General features: G+C 40.2%; 2 protein-coding genes across 3 annotated transcripts in view; both read right to left on the bottom strand.

Moving 5' to 3' along the window:
* Nucleotides 1-1,430: 1,430 nt before the first annotated feature.
* mybl2b (v-myb avian myeloblastosis viral oncogene homolog-like 2b) overlaps nucleotides 1,431-17,411 on the bottom strand; it is a gene marked incomplete at both ends in the record, with an annotated part of 36,145 nt that continues 20,164 nt past the window's right edge. The window contains 14 exons of the mRNA XM_080728333.1: nucleotides 1,431-1,559; nucleotides 1,741-1,875; nucleotides 1,983-2,090; nucleotides 2,735-2,842; nucleotides 3,579-3,678; nucleotides 3,762-3,898; nucleotides 3,986-4,258; nucleotides 5,326-5,613; nucleotides 5,874-5,954; nucleotides 6,039-6,171; nucleotides 6,617-6,837; nucleotides 7,195-7,287; nucleotides 7,392-7,463; nucleotides 7,593-7,689. Coding sequence (XP_080584459.1) covers nucleotides 1,431-1,559; nucleotides 1,741-1,875; nucleotides 1,983-2,090; nucleotides 2,735-2,842; nucleotides 3,579-3,678; nucleotides 3,762-3,898; nucleotides 3,986-4,258; nucleotides 5,326-5,613; nucleotides 5,874-5,954; nucleotides 6,039-6,171; nucleotides 6,617-6,837; nucleotides 7,195-7,287; nucleotides 7,392-7,463; nucleotides 7,593-7,689 — 1,975 coding nt within the window. The remainder of the gene's footprint in view (nucleotides 1,560-1,740; nucleotides 1,876-1,982; nucleotides 2,091-2,734; nucleotides 2,843-3,578; nucleotides 3,679-3,761; nucleotides 3,899-3,985; nucleotides 4,259-5,325; nucleotides 5,614-5,873; nucleotides 5,955-6,038; nucleotides 6,172-6,616; nucleotides 6,838-7,194; nucleotides 7,288-7,391; nucleotides 7,464-7,592; nucleotides 7,690-17,411) is intronic.
* ift52 (intraflagellar transport 52 homolog (Chlamydomonas)) lies at nucleotides 10,923-16,305 on the bottom strand. Of its 2 annotated transcripts, none has more exons than XM_080727696.1 (13): nucleotides 16,123-16,305; nucleotides 15,864-15,951; nucleotides 15,509-15,638; nucleotides 15,312-15,387; nucleotides 15,090-15,161; nucleotides 14,234-14,360; nucleotides 14,038-14,121; nucleotides 13,470-13,538; nucleotides 13,240-13,394; nucleotides 13,046-13,133; nucleotides 11,422-11,530; nucleotides 11,182-11,327; nucleotides 10,923-11,093 (listed from the first exon to the last, which is right to left on the bottom strand). In XM_080727696.1, the coding sequence occupies exons 1-13, from the start codon at nucleotides 16,239-16,241 to the stop codon at nucleotides 11,052-11,054; spliced, it is 1,305 nt and encodes a 434-aa protein (XP_080583822.1). In that variant the 5' UTR covers nucleotides 16,242-16,305; the 3' UTR covers nucleotides 10,923-11,051. The 2 variants fall into 2 exon arrangements, with proteins under 2 accessions (XP_080583822.1, XP_080583823.1); XM_080727697.1 differs by having other exon boundaries at nucleotides 10,923-11,090.

Genomic DNA, 17,411 nt, shown 5'->3' with positions numbered 1-17,411 from the left:
AAACAAAAGCAAATTATTTTGAAAATGAGTGGACCAGAAATAAATCCTCTTCCGGCACACCGGCTGTCTGTCTCTCTCTTTGTACGTTTGTACAGTACGCGATAATGTACAGTACAGCACAGGGGTAAAATGATTATTACAAAACACAAAGACGAAGATGGCTATTCATTTTGGCCTATATATCTAAAGAAAATGGTTCGAGAATTGCTGCACGGTGAACGAGGACATTTTTCCAACCAGGATATTGTAGATTTTTACAATCCATACATAGCCTACATAGGCACTATATTTTGTCAACGAATAGCATTTCTTCTGCGTTATTTGCAAATCATACTCTTGGCTCAACTTCCCTGTTACGCTTATGCACACACAGCTGAGGCCGAGCTGAGCTGACAAGTAGAAAGTGTACATACACCGGTATGCCCTAAATGGCATTGTGTACAGCGCTCTGAGCGCTGGCCGTTTCTCATTGGTTAACGTTACGTCTCATCAGTTACGTACAGCATTGGCTCTCAAAGTGGGGTCTGGAGACCCCCAGGGGTCATTGAGGGAGTTCCCAGCTAAATGATAGTTAGGAACCAAATGGACCCTTGTGGGTATGCAACTCAGAACCAAATGAGTGTACAAAATGGACCCTCACTCCGAGTTAAATTAAATTAACATTGATTACAATATAAATTGGGGTCGGAGATAGAAATACTGTTAAATGGGGGTCCATAGCCTAATGCATGTCAAACTGGGGGTCCTTGACATTAAAATAGTTGAGAATCACTGCGTGAGCCATCAAAACGATCTCTTATAGTTATGGGGTCTGTAGGGCTAATAAGTAATAAGTGTCAATTTGGGAACCACTGACATACATGTTACAGCTTCATGTCAAAAAGGGGTTTGCATTTCACCATATTTATTTTCCATTTAATCATTATGTACACATATCTTAAACAGGGCACATAACATTATAATTTAACATTTTTTTTAAAGTAATATTATCAAAATGCATTACTGCTACTTAGTGCACTATTCCAATTAGTTGTATAAACTGTATTTCAACCTGAGTGATTTTCACTATTAAAATGTCAACAGAAATGGGATACATTATGGAATGTATTTTAACTGATGGCAAATATAAAATATTAAGACAATAGTACTGTCTTTCTGTAGCATTTTACATTCATTATTCTTTACAAAATGGTTCCAAAAAGGATTACCTTCATAAATTCTTTTTTGTACCCAAAAGATGCTGAGACTGATGTATTTCAGAAATTCTGATTGAAATTATACATCATAAATTGATTAGGCTACACAGTTAAGGTATCAAGAATGTAAAAATGTACTGCTCTTAACACTGTTTTTCTACCAACAAGTTAGCCAAAAACACAAAAACATTGTTTAAGTAAAATCTTGTTATGGAGGTGATCTCCGGAGACATCTCAAGACAGGATGAGAGCCCGGTTTGGTGCATAGGTTCTTAGCGAGCGCAGGTAGCGTCTTGCTTTCTCTGTCATTATGAGCTGGTCTGCAGTTTGTCCACATACAACTATCTCCCATTCCTTGGACATCTGAAATAAGTAAAAGGGAAAGAAAAAAGTCAGCATTATTAAAGTGTGTGTGTGTGTGTGTGTGTGTGTGTGTGTGTGTGTGTGTGTGTGTGTGTGTGTGTGTGTGTGTGTTGCGCGCGCGTGGGGGGGGGTTATAAGAGTGAGACTTTCATTTGTTTGTATTTCACTGGGAACAACTCACAGGTGTTGGGGGTACCATGTTGGAACATATAGCACTATCAGTGGGTCCTAAAAGGAAACCCTGATCCAAAATGTTCTCCTTCTTGCTGCAGAATGAAGACGACATGTTCAGAGAAACGCAATGTGAAGGCTCTTCCTGTAAAGGGAAAAAAGTAAAGAAAAGAAAAAGTAGTTAAGAAAAAATTAGAGGCATGCATGTAAAAAAATATACTGAGAGGCAGTACATTTAAATCCTCATTTTACCTTTATGCAGTGTTTGGGCTCTGACGTAATTCTGGCCGTCACCATCTCATTGCAGTCCATGACGTCCATGGCTAGGGATTTACGCACTTTTTTCATTGGGCGCCGATTCTGAGAACAAAAGAAAATCCAACCTTTTATTTGACAAGCAATATCTGTGATTCATTAACATTTAAACATGACTTAATTTACACCAGTAAAACATGAGCTTGGTTGACAGTTTGATGAGTATTTTTGTGATAAGTAGACCTGGTCGATATATTGATATTGTGATACAAGACTAGATTTGGGATATTGAAATTTAAAGAAAATAAAGGTTACACACAAAAAGAAAACCAATTCTGCGTTTTCATAATTTCTCACACACTCTGGTGAGCCGCCATCATCATCAACATTTTTATCCTGTATCCAGTAGGAGTTCTCACACCTCATTGAAGCTATTTATTAAGCATTCATAGCCTTAGGCATTATGATGGCTGATGCCTATAGAATGACATTAAGGTAGCTCTCCACTGCACCTTACGTTGGTGGCAAGCTACAGTATGTCGGCTTTCGACCGTCGGATAGCAGCAGGCTTGTTGTTGAAAAAGACATCAAGCCATGGGCTATTTTTCAGCACCATATTAGCCGTCTGTCTATATAGGCTCTCAGGTGCATTAAGCAACTTTTTTTCACACCTTCCAAACAACTGATCTCCTGATTTCATTCGACTGCCAGTCTGTAGTAGTCTGTTTGGTGGAGTGTCTCATACTCACCAACAGTCTGTGTCTTTTCCCAGGAGGCGTCTGATCTACCACCTCCAACGAAATCCCAGCCTCTTTCAATATTACTTCATTTATGTCCTCCTCGTTAGGTGTCTGAGGCTAAGACATAATTTCAGGGGAATCAGCAACTAGGGATGGGTATCAACAAAATACCAATACCAAAATACCAATACCATATACTGCTTGAGAAAGGGGTGAACCTACACTCTAATAGTGGTCAACTGTCTATCAATGTGTGTTGAATATGATGATATTCATTTTGCATCACTGTTGCTTCAATGCCCCATATAAGGATTTACAGGTAATGGCAGGTATTATAAAATATGAAATATAACCACACTGTTCTTTACATGTGTGTAAAATGTACTGGCATGTTGTTCATGAAACTATTAGAATAACTAGCCTATAGTTCAAATTGAATGTCTACTTGAAAGTAGTTACCAACCTTTTCGCATACAAGCATTGCATACACAAATAAATTCTTTACTAAAAACAGATTCAAATTGGCTTTCACTTAAAGGCAATTGCAGATGTGGAAGGTTAGCAACTGCAGTTCCACCAAAAAGGAGGAACAATGAATGTGAGTCAGTGAACACAGCCCAAAAACTAAATGCCGGTCTTGCTTTGGAGTCTATTTGCTGCCCTCTCATGGTCATAAATTGCATGTTGCAGCATTAATACAAAACTCTTGGTTTGCAAATCACAAGTAAAAGCCAAGGTTAATAAAAGGACAATTAACTGCATGCACAATTATAATAAACCAATTTGCCAGACAACACATTTAACTGGAAATGACACGTTTGAGTAAAATGTGTTATGTGTGTCTGGTACTCACCAAAGGTTGCAAAGAGCCATACTTTGCCATTGCATTTTTGAACGGTGTTGGTGTGCGAGGCGTTGCATGGAGCTCTGATTTGTTTTTGGGCGTAATAAACCTAAATAATAGAAACACAGTGTAAACAAATGCAGAATGACAGTAACACTCATGTCTTTCAGAGTTACATGCAGGATGACATACGCATCATTCTGAACAAGGGGCGACTTCTCCCTCTGTAGTGGCGTGGTAACAATGGCCTTTTGGCTGCAGACCGGGGTGGACGTGAGGGACGGGTTCTCCAGGTCATGGGTGTCCTGTTTCGTCCACATGTTGAGGAACTGAAACAACACATTAGTAAGCAGACTGCATTGTGTTGTGTTGCACTACATTGCAGTTAAGGATGCAACAAGACTGAAGAGCATTACTTGCGATGGAGAGAAGGGCAGGATTTTAACTGGAGTGCTCTTGGGTGTCATGGAGTTGCTGGAGTTGGGAGACAGGACGATGCGCCTGCGGCTTCGGCGGTTGAGTATGGATGGCGGAGTGACCTGGGGCGATATGGGGATGAGCTCCCCTCGGTTGCCCTTCAGTTGCTCCTGAAGGGCGCTGCCCTCCAGGCGGAACTGGAGACGCTCAGGGCTTTGATTTTCCTCGAGCAGATCATCAAAGGCAGCCAGGTTGCACCACCCATCAAGGTCCTGACGGGAACGATTTTGACATGTTAGTATCGCATGCAGCAGTGCTCGGTGGCGTTAGAGCAGGGGTTCCCAAACTGTTTTGTTTCAGGGCACCCCATAAATATTTTTTTAATCCGAGGCACCACTACATTATAATTTTCACTCCCAGCACGTTGTCGGGTGGAAACCTTGTATGTCCAAAACCGTTCGATTTCTATTTATCATCTATAAAATGTACTAAACTAGTGACAACAGCAGATTTACAAGCACACAACGCCTCGCGATCACTAGTTTTGTGCGACAGTCTTGTAGGCTATGATGAAGTAGCCTAGCTGGAGCTAGACTTCATCCCCACACATGTTAAAACATGGAGGGTTTACTAGTTACTAGTTAGCTGCATTGTATATAGGCTGGCCCCAGGCTAATGATGAAGCAGGTCTTTGCTTTACCAAAAGACGTACACATTTGAAACTTGGAGATACAAGGTTTCTGCCAGACAGTGAAGATATTTTAGTGATTATGTTGCGAGGAAAACGTTGAGATTATAGCCATTTTGGTTAGATGTGACTGAAAATAACTTTGTACTTCAAGTTTAAAATGATACTAAATATTTAAGTGTCCAAATAAATTCCAAATATTATCAAATTATCTCACGGCACCCCTGGACTGCGTGTAGCTGTTTACAGGTTGACTTGAGGCAGATCGCCTCCCGCCCCGCCTCCCTGTTTCTCTGTCTCAACACTCGCTGGCTAAAATGACTAAATTGTTCTCCTGCAAGCGAGTGTTGAGACAGAGAGAGAAACGGGGAGTCGGGACAGGGGGGCGATCTGCCTCAATCAAGTCAACCTGTAAACAGCTACACGCATATGCTACTGGTGAGCATGAGGACCTGGGTTCGGATCTGACCCTTTCTTGTCTTGCGTCTCTCCTTTCTCTCTACACTCACCTACTACATATATAAAAAGGCATGCAGGCACTGTGATAAAAAACGTTTTCATTCTCTGACTGAGCACACATCGTCCTCAAGGGAGGGAGGGGCAGGGAAACTCAAAGTGTGTGACTTGAGACGTGTGTTAAAGCATTATTACCCCATCTACCAAGTCCATCACTTCCTTCAATGCCGGGTCAGTGGGGTAGAGAAAACCAGCACCGTCCACCACCCAATTGGTGACATTTGTTTCTCCTGAAGCATTGGGCTGAATGGGCTCAGTTTTGATGCTCAACCCATCCTTTGCTTGTTGGGAAGAGGCAGCATTTGAAGGGACTGCCTCCACTGGTTCTGCCTGCACTGGTTCTGACTCCACTGGTTCTGCTTGCACTGGTTGTGCCTCTTCTGGTTCACTTTTTATAATGGTAAATGTAAATGTTTGAGTTTCCTGTGAGTGTTAAAAAAATAAAAAGGAGTTATGAGAATACTGAAATAAAAGTTAGTTATGTACATCCTTATAAACGCTTGACAATGTACACGTATCAGAAAATAAATAGGTCTGCACAAACAGCATGATGCTGAGTGAGTCCATTCATGAAATCAAAGCAACAATATTGCAAATGTAGAGTGTATGATGTTCTACTGACAGGTCTATTGACATTAATTTATTATAATACAAAATTCAAGCTATCTCGACTCTTCTCTTACTGGTGGAGACGTGTTGTGCTCTTCTTGGTCCATGTCTGCGACACCTTCGGAACAGTGGGGGGCTTCAGAACAATGGGGGGCCTGTGACATCAAGTTGAGGCATTTAATTCATCGTCACAAATGACACCTTGCAAATCAGCATATATCACTGGAAAAGAAGCCCACCTGCTGTTCTTTATTTATGCGGGCTAGAAACTCCTCGCGTTCACTTGGTTTAAAGACCACCCCGGCATAAAAGCCCATCTCCAACTTGCGTTTAATGGTAGAATTCCAATGATTCTTCACAGCATTATCTGTCCTGTGAAAACACAGCAGCAAGATGTGTGAACTGTTGCGACAAAAGAAGGCTAGAAACACAACCACCCTAAGGACTACAAACCATGGATTGAAACATCTAGACCTACTGCACATACAGTATGAAACAGAGCTGCTACCTTTAAATGCATTTTGAGAAAGAATAATGCTGCTATTTGTTCCAAAAGCTTTATACCCTGTGTTTATATAAAATGTCACAATGCGACATAGCTCTGTTTACACAATGCTGTACCCCCTCCAACTGCATATATATGTTCCCCATTTTCAACTGTTTTTATTTAATTTGTGACACTTGCTTTGGCAATGTAAACGTATCATGCCAATAAAGCTCCTTTTAGTTGCATTGAATTGAAAATAAAGCTTAATATATATACAACCCAAATCAATTTCAAGCTCATGCAGATCACCACAAGAGGAGGGCACCTTACCTTCCAGGAAGCAGCTTGGCAATCTCAGCCCAGCGGTTTCCAAGGATGTTGTGGGCCTTGTAGATTACGAGATCTTCCTCGGCCGTCCAGGAGGACTTCTTCACGTCAGGGTTGAGGTGGTTGTGCCAACGCTCTCGACACTGCTTTCCGAGTCTGCCTTTCAGATGCTTGGCTACCAAGGCCCACTGTTTATTGCCATAGAGGTTGACAAGCTCTATGACCTGACAAGAGAAAGTACATCTGAGAATTGGTCACCAGAGCCAGATACCATTAGTTGAGGTATATACTGTGCAATTACATGCACCAGGGTCTTTGAATTGAAGTTTGGTCACAGTAAACATAAGTATGAAGCACTCACACAATCATTTCAAGCATTTCATTAAGAGTGACATAAGTTCCTGTTTATGTTTGTTGTTTTTCTCAGGTCAGAGGGGCTTATTGTCAGTATCATTTGATATATTTCCTAGAGCACACCCACTAATTATCCAAATTAACAAGTTAACCCAAAAATCTGTTAATATTACAGACAAACAGCTATTTGTTGAATATTGCTTTGCTGGCCAATATATTGCATTTACCTTTTCATCCTCCTCTTTGGTCCAAGGCCCTTTGACCAAATCTGGATCCAAGACCTTAAACCAGCGGTGCTGACACTGCTGTTCTGTGTGATTCTGCACATGAAATCAAATGTTTAACAGCAACAAAACAAAGACAGAGACTTTCAGAGAGATCTTAATATGGTTACTATATACAAAGAAATATTATTCAAACTCACTTGTATGAAGCTAGCAATGTATTTCCAATCATTGGGTCCTACTTTTTGAACCAGAGCCTTGACACTGTCATCCTGTAAATGTGATCAAAATAGGCAGAATTGTCTTAGAACTTAGAAGATATACTGTGTTTTAACATTGGTGACATAACTGAGCGTGTCAGAAACCGTGATGGCCATTTGCAGGAAGGGTGGGACATTCACCTCTTCTTGTGTCCATTTCACCTTCGCTTTTCCACAGTCTCTCTGTTCTGCTACATCAGAATCAGTGTCATGGCACATGGCTTCCTCGCCATCCTCACTGAGAAGAAAATACACTGTGATTAACATGTACAGACAAAGCTGATGAATAAAAAAAGTCACTGCCACTTGCTGGTTACTTAGACAAGTCTGGCTAGACTAACAACAAGGCAGCATCAGGTTTGATGCTAACTTTAGCATTTGTGACTTCACTTGGCCAGTTGTTGGCCTTTTTATTGGCACAATATCTGGTTTAGCTAGTGTCAAACAGCAGCAGATCTTTAGTTTATATAGCTACAGAAAGACACCGATTATTGTTAGACTAATTAGTCTGTCTGCTAAATATAGCTCTTATGTGCGCCGAAACTGGCGGCACGGCATTGTTGATATCCGAAACTACTAACCCCAAATCAATGAAAATCTATAGTCTACTAAAGCCTTACCCCAGTTTGATGCCGTGATCATGCACACTGACTATGTACATTGATCATGTACATGTTAGCATGATGATCGCTAATGTTATTATTAATAAATATAATCCATTCAGCTTACCCGCGCCCCGACCGCCAGGACATTTCCACTGTTTTTGCTGACAATCGAGCAGTAAACGTAAGAGTTCTTCTCCTTTGCACGTCATACGCATGTAATTTCAGAACTATATCGTTAGATCTAATAACTGGTTTAGTGAATTATAAATACCGCTTAGCCGCATAGCTAATGCTGTTGTTGAGTGACCGCTCCACAGTTGAACTGAACACTGAACAGTCCGCTCAGCTGGAAGAACAGCTTGTTGTCCGCGCTCAACATTTTACATCTCGCGCCTACGGAAACCGGATACACTAGAGAGTGACGTATAGACTAGAAAACGTCCATTAAATAAATAAATAAAACATCTGTCATTTGAGTTTATTTCAGAATAATAACGTGTCTGATGTGTCACTGAAGACTAAACATATTTTCTTTTTAGATTTTAACCACGTATATAATGTATTATAATAATAATAATACAAATATATTTTTGACAGTTTGTAAATGCAATCTGGGAACCCATTCGGTATCACTAGACTTTGTGGTCCGCTTTAGGAAAAGGTTAGCTCTGGTCCATCGCGTCTCCTCTCCTCCCGGAGACGCTCTGACAGACCCGTCGGGAAACGCCTGGACTCGAGATTGTCGGCCCCTCCGAGCGCTCAACATCAGTCAAAATAAACTAAACTACTTCACTACTCACCAAACCAAAGATAGTTTTGCGTTGCTGAAAGTCTATTCTCCGCGGTGGTAAACCTCTCAGCACCTCACCTACTCTGTAAAATACATTATGTTTGTCATGAAATAAAACGCACACACCTCAGGCCACCTAGCGGCCACCGCAGATACAATGGTTCACAACCCGGAAATAAGCGGCGGTCGAGTTGGATGCACTTTATTTCATGCCAAAAATAATGTATTTTACAGAGTAGGTGGGGTGCTGAGGGGTTCACCACCGCGGAGAATAGACTTTCAACAGCGCAAAACGACAGTTGGTTTGGTGAGTAGTGAAACGGTTTTGTTTATTTTGACTGATGTTGAGCGCTCGGAGGGGCCGACAATCTCGAGTCCAGGCGTTTCCCGACGGGTCTGTCAGAGCGTCTCCGGGAGGAGACGCGATGGACCAGAGCTAGGAAAAGGTGAAGGAAAAAAAAGAAGAAAACAATTAGTTTCAATTCAATTGCGAATCAATTAGTTTAGTCTCGATAGTCGCGTCACAGGTCAGGATGAAAGATGGATATAGATGGACATACCAACCAAAATAAATACACATTTTCAGTTAGTCATACTTGCATTTTAATACAAGGGGAATCATTTTGGCGATGCACGCCACCGGATGTTTCGGTCACTGGTTCCGATCCCCTGATGACGTAATGTTATTTCCGCTTCGACCGGATCAGAAACCCGAACATCTTATTGATCCCAAGCTAGTGTTAAACGGCTGTAGACAGAGCCATCATCACGGATTCAGAACAGGTGGGTTTAAATTGGGAAATTCAGTTGTCACGGTTGTTCGTAGAAGTAACAGCTGGGTCTCCATCGACAGTCAACGGCCAAAAGAAAACATGGAGAACAGTTTAGGTAAGTTAAACGTTTTGTGTGTGTTTACATCGGGCACATCTTATGTATTTTGTTGGAGGAAAACAAAACTATCAAGTTTCATCATCATACCCAAAGTACTTTTCCATTGTGTTCTCATTCAGTTGAGTGGTCTATATTGTAATTGCAATGTTTAATGTGCTATATTTCCATCCTAGATTTGAAGAGCTTTGAATGCATCTCTCCAGGGGAACTCGATAAGAATTTCTTTGGGGACAGTTTGTCACTAGAGTCATCTTCAAAAATATCAAATGACTTAATGGTGACTGAGAACTCTGAAGAGAAGCCGTCTTCGGTTGATCAGTCCTCGGCTAATGTGCTTCCACTGCTTTGCCTGAAGACGCCTCAAGTAACCAAAAGCCTCACTGTGCCAGCAGCTGTACTGTCCTCCACACCATGCGAGATGACCAAACAAGCCAAAATATGGGACATCTCTGTCATCAAGTCAGATATGAACAGCCCCAAACCCACCGAGGAATTGAGCACTATGGAATTCAACTATAGTCCCGGCCAACATCTTATATCCACATCAGTGGCTGATATGTCTTCCATTCTGGGATCTGGAAGCTTCAATCCAAACAAATCTGCAGCACCAGGAGGAGAATCAAGCCTCAGCACTAGTGGTTGAAGCTGAGGCCCTATGCATGGCAGGCTGCCATAATGTGACACTTTCTTCACATGTGTTCTATTTTGTGTAGCAGAGCCATCCAGTGAACCAACATAGCAGCACCCTGACTCTGTTGACTACAATGGCACAACCACCAATTAATATAAGTGGTAACAGCTGTGAAGGAAGTAACATCCAGTCCTATTTCACAACAATATGGCTGTCAGGCATATGAGAAAGTGGTACTTGATTATGGTATACTAGACATGTTGTTCTTGACATAAAACCTTGGGCATGTTATGCTTTACCTAAAACCTTTGTTGGCTTAAACTATTTACAGTATCGATGCATCAAGCAATTGTCTTGGCCTCTGATTTGTTTTGGCCATACCCACCCTGCACTTCTGTTACCAAGTTTAATAAAGTTAATGTATTTTCTAAGATTTTGAATAAAGTTGTTATGTAAATTCACTTTATTGGATAATGTATTGTTGTACAGTAAACACTTACAAAATATATGTGGAGATATAAAATGTTACAAGACCATTTCATTTGTAACAAGTTTGTAGGTACAGACAAGCATTTACAAAATGATTGATAAGATGTGTGTAGAACCTCCAGAAATTCTGTTATTTGATGTAGGTCGATTCATGTCACAAGCTTTTCACAACAAAAGAAATCACATTTTAGACATTAGAATGGGGAAAAGTGTGCCCCTGTGTCAATATCATTCTCCTGTAGGGAAAGAATGGTCAAATTAGTCAGGCATTCAACAAATTAAAACCTTTTCTATTGTGGGTGAAATGAATATGGGATAACTCACCTGATTGAGTTTCTTGAACTCCACAACCTGGAAGAAAATGTGCTCCAATATGTGTTTGGCATCTCTCTGATCTTTGTCCAGCTTCCCAGTAACTCCCAGAATTTCACCACATTTCCGTACATAAAACTCAAGATCGTCGTCAGAACCTGGGGAGGGGGGCATGCAGAACAAATATGGAATAGGGGTGCTACTGCAGTTACAATTTAAGATTTTAGAATTTCATTCAAATATTTTACTTACATTTGTTGGTGAGCTGTGCTAAGCGCACTTTCTCTGAAGAGAAGGTTTCATCCAGATCAAAAAGATCTAGCATAGGTGGAGGCAAATCCCTAAAGGCAGGTGGAAAGACCTAGAATAGAAAACATCTACTTTTAACTTTTCAGACATATATGTGTCATTAGTAAAGTTTGGCCATTGTATAGAGCATCGCAGCGGAAGTGGATTCCTGGGGTCACTTAATATTCCCCATTCATTTTCGCCATAGACTTTTACAAAAATATTTATAACAATTATGTTAAGCCTCGAACCAAGCCATCCAGGATGGAGGTGAATCATGATCATATAACCTTTGATCCTATGTGATGAAAACATATTTTAATATTACATTATTTGATATACTACATTTAATAACTACCCTTTGTTTAGCGATTTTCAAAATGTTCTTTTCATAGAAAAAAAGGTTATATGATCATGATTCACCTCCATCCTGGATGGCTTGGTTCGAGGCTTAACATAATTGTTATAAATATTTTGGTAAAAGTCTATGGCGAAAATGAATGGGGAATATTAAGTGACCCCAGGGAATCCACTTCCGCTGCGATGCTCTATTGGCTCTGTATGTTGTGCTGTTTTATTCTCTCCCTTGACTGAGTGATAATTACTGAGTAGTTGTCCTGGTTGCTGATGCGTCTGGGAACATCAGCTCCCAGGATATAAAGAAGCCAACGGCAGTCAGCTGAAACTAGCCTATAAGCCTTTATTAATGCTTTTCTCTCCTGTTTTGTCAGTGGTGTTGTGTATTCACACCTTTTATGTAGTGTATGTTCTTAGGGAAGTTAGTTTGTATTGGGTTTAGCTTCTTCCTTTTTCTTTCTAAGATTAGTTTTTGGGGCTTTTATGCCTTTATTCAATAGGACAGTAGACCAACAGGAAATGGGGGGGAGAGACAGGGAGCGACACGCAGGAAAGGTTGTCGGTGTCGGGAATCGAACCGGCGACGCCGTCAGGCATCAATGCCTATGTGGCAGTGTCTTATGTGGTATGTGCCTGGACCAGTAGGTCCATTGGACTAAAAATCTACTGTGTTGGTCATCCTTGGGGCAAGGACACCATCTATTAAAACATGTGAATCACTGGTTTCTTTCAAAACTGGCCTGAAAAATCAGGAGTCCACAAGGGCGTGCAAATTCCCATAGAAAGGCAGTGTCATTCACTGCTGCCGCTTTTTCTCTTTTGTACAGCGTTTTGTATTTGTTGATGACGTGTTTATCACATTCCTAAAACAATAATTCGATTACAATGAATTTACCCCCATTGATTCCGGATCCAGAATCAATGGGGGTAAATTTACTATAATTAAAAATGTGTCATAGGAATGTGATAAATACAAAAAAAATATTATTGAACGTAGTATCCATGGGGTGAGTCAATCAATTGGAAAAAAAAAAGTCATTTTGGGGGTGAACTACTCCTTTAAATGTAATACATGAGACCACAATGGAAACAAGTCATACTGTAAGACAGACGTTGGTCAGAAGCTCCTAATGGCTAGGATGGGTCAAATGTAGAGGATACATTCTGGGCATGTGTAAATATCCATGGCAAAATAGATCAAAGTATGGCAGGATGCCTGAAATAAACTTACAGCAGGTTGTAGCTGTGGCAGAGGGGTCTCAAACTGTGGTGTGATCAGTTGGAGGGGTTCGTGTTTTACATTAAGCTGTTTATAAGAGCTGTGGAACAAAACATTTGTCAGGAAAAAAAAGAAACGTATCAGGAAAAGGTCCACCACATGGCAATGATGGTGTTGATGTTTCCAAGTGTATCTTAGTTTCTAACCTGATTACTTGCGGCAAAGTGTTGTTTGACAATTTGAACACAGACATATCAAAGAGAGAGGTGAAATCCCTTGGATTTTCATCACCCTCTTGCAAGCAAACTCGAAGTCGTTCTGACAAGCCCCCAGTATCTGGTAACATGTTGTAATCTGTGATCTAGGAGAAAAAGAAAGGTCAGCTCAACATGGATCAAAATACATTAAAAATGCACCAATTAAAAAAACTCTTCACCTCTGGGTCCTCTGCATCAATCTGATTCAGCTGAATATTATCAGTCATGAGCCACTGGAAGACAACATCCTGGAATAAGAGAGGGATTGTCAGGCCAAAAATCACCACTCAAATGGTTCCAAACAATGGCAAGATAAAGTTATTCTGTCAACTACTCAAATGGCGCTTTGGTCATAGGGCTGTCACAATTATTACATAATCGTCTAATCGCAATTATTTGAGGTAATCGCAATTATTTTGCATAATCGTTTCCATGTTGAAAAATGTTCATATATGTTCAAACATTTTCAAAAACAGTGGAAATAGCAGCTATTTCCACTATCAATGTTCTTTTTTAAGTATAAAGTTGTCAAAATATGTCAGTCATTTCTTTGTTCTGCTATATTTATTTTAGGTTATGTGTCATATCTGCAATGTGCAACTTCAAAGCCTACAAGCCAAACAGAAATGTAATTGTAAACGACAAATACACACTTAAATTGTTAATCGCAATTATTTGAGTGACAATTAATCGTCATGTAAAATGTCATAACTGTGACAGCCGTATTTGGTCATCATTTGTATTCACCATTATTTTACTGTTCTCCTCTTTGTCCAGGTATTGATCGCTGAACATGTGACAGGAACCCAGCACTGCCAGTTTGCCACCCTCCTTTATTACAAAAGATGAGACATATCGTTCAAATGACCTGACAAGAACATATTCACCACTCACCAGAAATATAAGATTGACAAGAGAAGGGAAAATGTATCATGCTTCTCACCTTGACCTCATAGAAGGCCAGGACAGGCCTATTGAGTGGGAAACAGACTGAACCAGTCGAAAGAACAGCAACAGCAGGCTTCATTACACTCAGGGTCGCACCATATGGGTATACAAACGAGAGAGCCCTGCATGAAGACAACATCATGTATTAAATGGCAATCCTTGAAGCAGTAGGGCCTCTATTGATGATTTACGTGCGTTTCTGAGTCGGCTGAAGCGGACGTTCGGCAGAATCGGCGCGGCGACTCGCTCACCTGAGCTTGCTTGCCGGTGCCCCTCGTGGCTCAAGTGTGCCTCTGCCGTCGTAACAGTTTATTTTAACACAAGAACTGTCGTCCCAAAACACGTCTAACGCCTAACTACTTTCTAACTTAATGTTTGGGGCGGTAGTCTGTTCTCAACAAGCAGAGCGAGCGTTCCGCACCCGCGGGCCGAGTGTTCCACTAGAATAACCACTTGAATCCTAGCGTCCATATTCTGAGAACTTTAGCCAAAAATAGCAGATCTACAAGCTCACAACTCCTCGCAGCGTTGTGAGCTTGTAGTTCGGCTATTTTCGGCAAAGAGGTTCGAAGCAGAGGGGGAAAAGCGCAGACTAAGTACAGAGTGAAAGGTCAAGTTTATTAAGTATTGACGGTTCAAGTGGTTAAATATCTGAAAACACAAATTGACATGAATCCAAAATACACTGATGATCGTGCTGTCAAGCAATGAAACTATATGGAATCTATGAAAAGGTTATGCGTGGGTCCCTGCTTCATCTCTCAAACAAGGGGTCCTTGGCCTGAAAACATTGAAGACCCCTGGACTCTAGTCTAGAGTATAAAACAATACAAAAAGGGAAAAATACTTACTGGGCATTATTTCCAACACTTTCATCTTCAATGATCCCTGTCACCACTTTGCCTGCAGCCCGACTGATTTCTCTAAACAATGTGAAGAAGAATATGACTAAGATGAAATGGGTAACCTAACAGGCAGTGGAAAAACTCCTTCTAAATAAAACTACACAAAACAAAACGAATCAACAAAACGAGTCAAATCTGACCTTGTAAAAACATTCCTCATCAACTAACCTGTTCAACACACCATTTGACACCAGTGCTTCTTTAGGATGGAAGTACTTGTAGTAGACGTTCCTTACAACAGCATCTATAGTAATTTTGGAGAGAAACTCAGACATTATAAAACAAAATCTCCAATAACATAGAAATCACCCATAATTACATTATTGAATTGTGCTAATAATAAAATAAACGTGTTTCTTATGCACCATTGTTGACCATTATTCCAAACTCCTCCAGAAGAAAGTTGATATTTGTGTCATACTTCATTTCTCCTCCTTCACCAAGCATCACAAGGGCATTCCCTCCTCCATCCAAGTACTGCTTCAGCACCTCCAGCTACAATACAATGGTATATAAGTGTGAAATAACATTAAAATTAAGAGATTTGGTGGTAAATTAAAAGCAACTACAAGAAATAAAAAGCAACTACCAGCAATTGACAATTGGATGTTATATTGATGTAAGTGTACAAATCCTTTTGGCTGACAAAAGGATAATCTAAATAGCTGTTTAAACTGCTTATATAAAACTCTACTGTGCCTGCCAGTACAAATACATCACCTCTGATGCAGTGAACTTTTCTCTTGGACCAGCAGTTATCCACAACTTGACACCTCTCAGCTTCTCCAATGACAGTTCTTCCTTAATACTTAAGGAAATGAAAGGGGTTTACTTTAACTAAAAAAAAAATCTTTTCTTTTTTACTAAATTAGACAGTAGCAGTCATACCTCCAAAAAAAACAACCTAGTTTATGAAGTTCCAAGAAGGCAGTCAAGACAAAATTGATAGATTAGTATTGCTATATGTTCAAGTTCATACCTCTGGATCTTCCATTGTGCTCTTAACCTTTTCTGCAGGGACTTGTATCCGCTGTTAGCTGTAAACAACTCTCTTTTGGAAGCATTAAAGACAACAGTGTTACGCTGCTCCTTGTCCATTCTTCATTTGTTACGCCACTGTAGTGACCTCAGTAACTGATCAAGAATTATCAGTTATATCAACAGATCTACAACAGAAATTATAGCAATTAGATCATCCTTCCCACCTTATTCAACACACTGCAACCCATCGGGTAGTAGTAGTAGTAGAATCAGAAGTTTATAGCTACATTAGCTAACATTGCTATTATAGTCTGACAAGAATGTTCTCATTACTGAAATATTACTGTGAAGAAACAAACTTTAATACTTAGATAAATTAGGCTGAATAACACCAGAGATTAGGTCTGATTTCTTGCCATGATGACCGATCAAGCTCACACACATACAGTAGGTATGTCTGCAAGACAAGTACAACCAAGGTTTCTAGTGCCAAACAAGCTAACTTAAAGGGCTACATATGATAGGACTGACGAGTACGTTGGCATTCGATGAGTTAGTTAGTTGTACTAATATCCCCGGTTTTACTGACTTATATTAGAAATCAAATAACGGACTAAAAATACTTAATCGTTAACAGAGAACCGTGTTAATCAAAAGTCTAATTTAGAGTGCGTTCGTTACCTTCCATCTCTCTCTTGCAATGTTCATAATGCATTATGGGAAAAAAAGAGTAACCATGGGCGCTAACGGCCTAGCAACCACGACTAACCTTGCGTCACCAGGCTTGTCAACACGACTGACAGCAAAATATGGACGCACCATCTTCTGCGATAGACATAACACGCACGTTATATTAATTATAATCAAACGTGTTAAGGCCCGTTTTAAACATATCACATTGATTTGGCTGGAAAACTTGTAACATTACCCCATCGTAAATAATAACACTGTAATAGCCCCTTTAGGTTTATCCTTTTTATATTCCAATTAATTAGGAGAATAAAAATGTCTCCGTTTTTATTTTTGTGGTGGGCATATATACCTTGCTCATTTGTTTGCATTTGCATCACCAATGTCTAATATCAAAATAAAAAACGTACTCAGACCTCACTCGGGTGTCCTAAGGTTAAAACTTCAGATATCTATTTGAGTCTATCGCCATTTAATTTTTCAACAAAATTCATAGTTAACTTCAATTTGGCAATCATGGCTACTCCAAGCCCAGGGGAAAATTGAGGGGCATTTATTTCTGTAAGACTTGATATCCTCAACAGAAATCAGGTAAAC

This window comes from Nannobrachium achirus (genome assembly GCF_963921795.1).
Source record: "Nannobrachium achirus genome assembly, chromosome: 6".
Taxonomy (NCBI): domain Eukaryota; kingdom Metazoa; phylum Chordata; class Actinopteri; order Myctophiformes; family Myctophidae; genus Nannobrachium; species Nannobrachium achirus.
The sequence above is the reverse complement of the archived record's forward strand: the minus strand, read 5'-3'. Positions and strand labels throughout refer to the sequence as shown.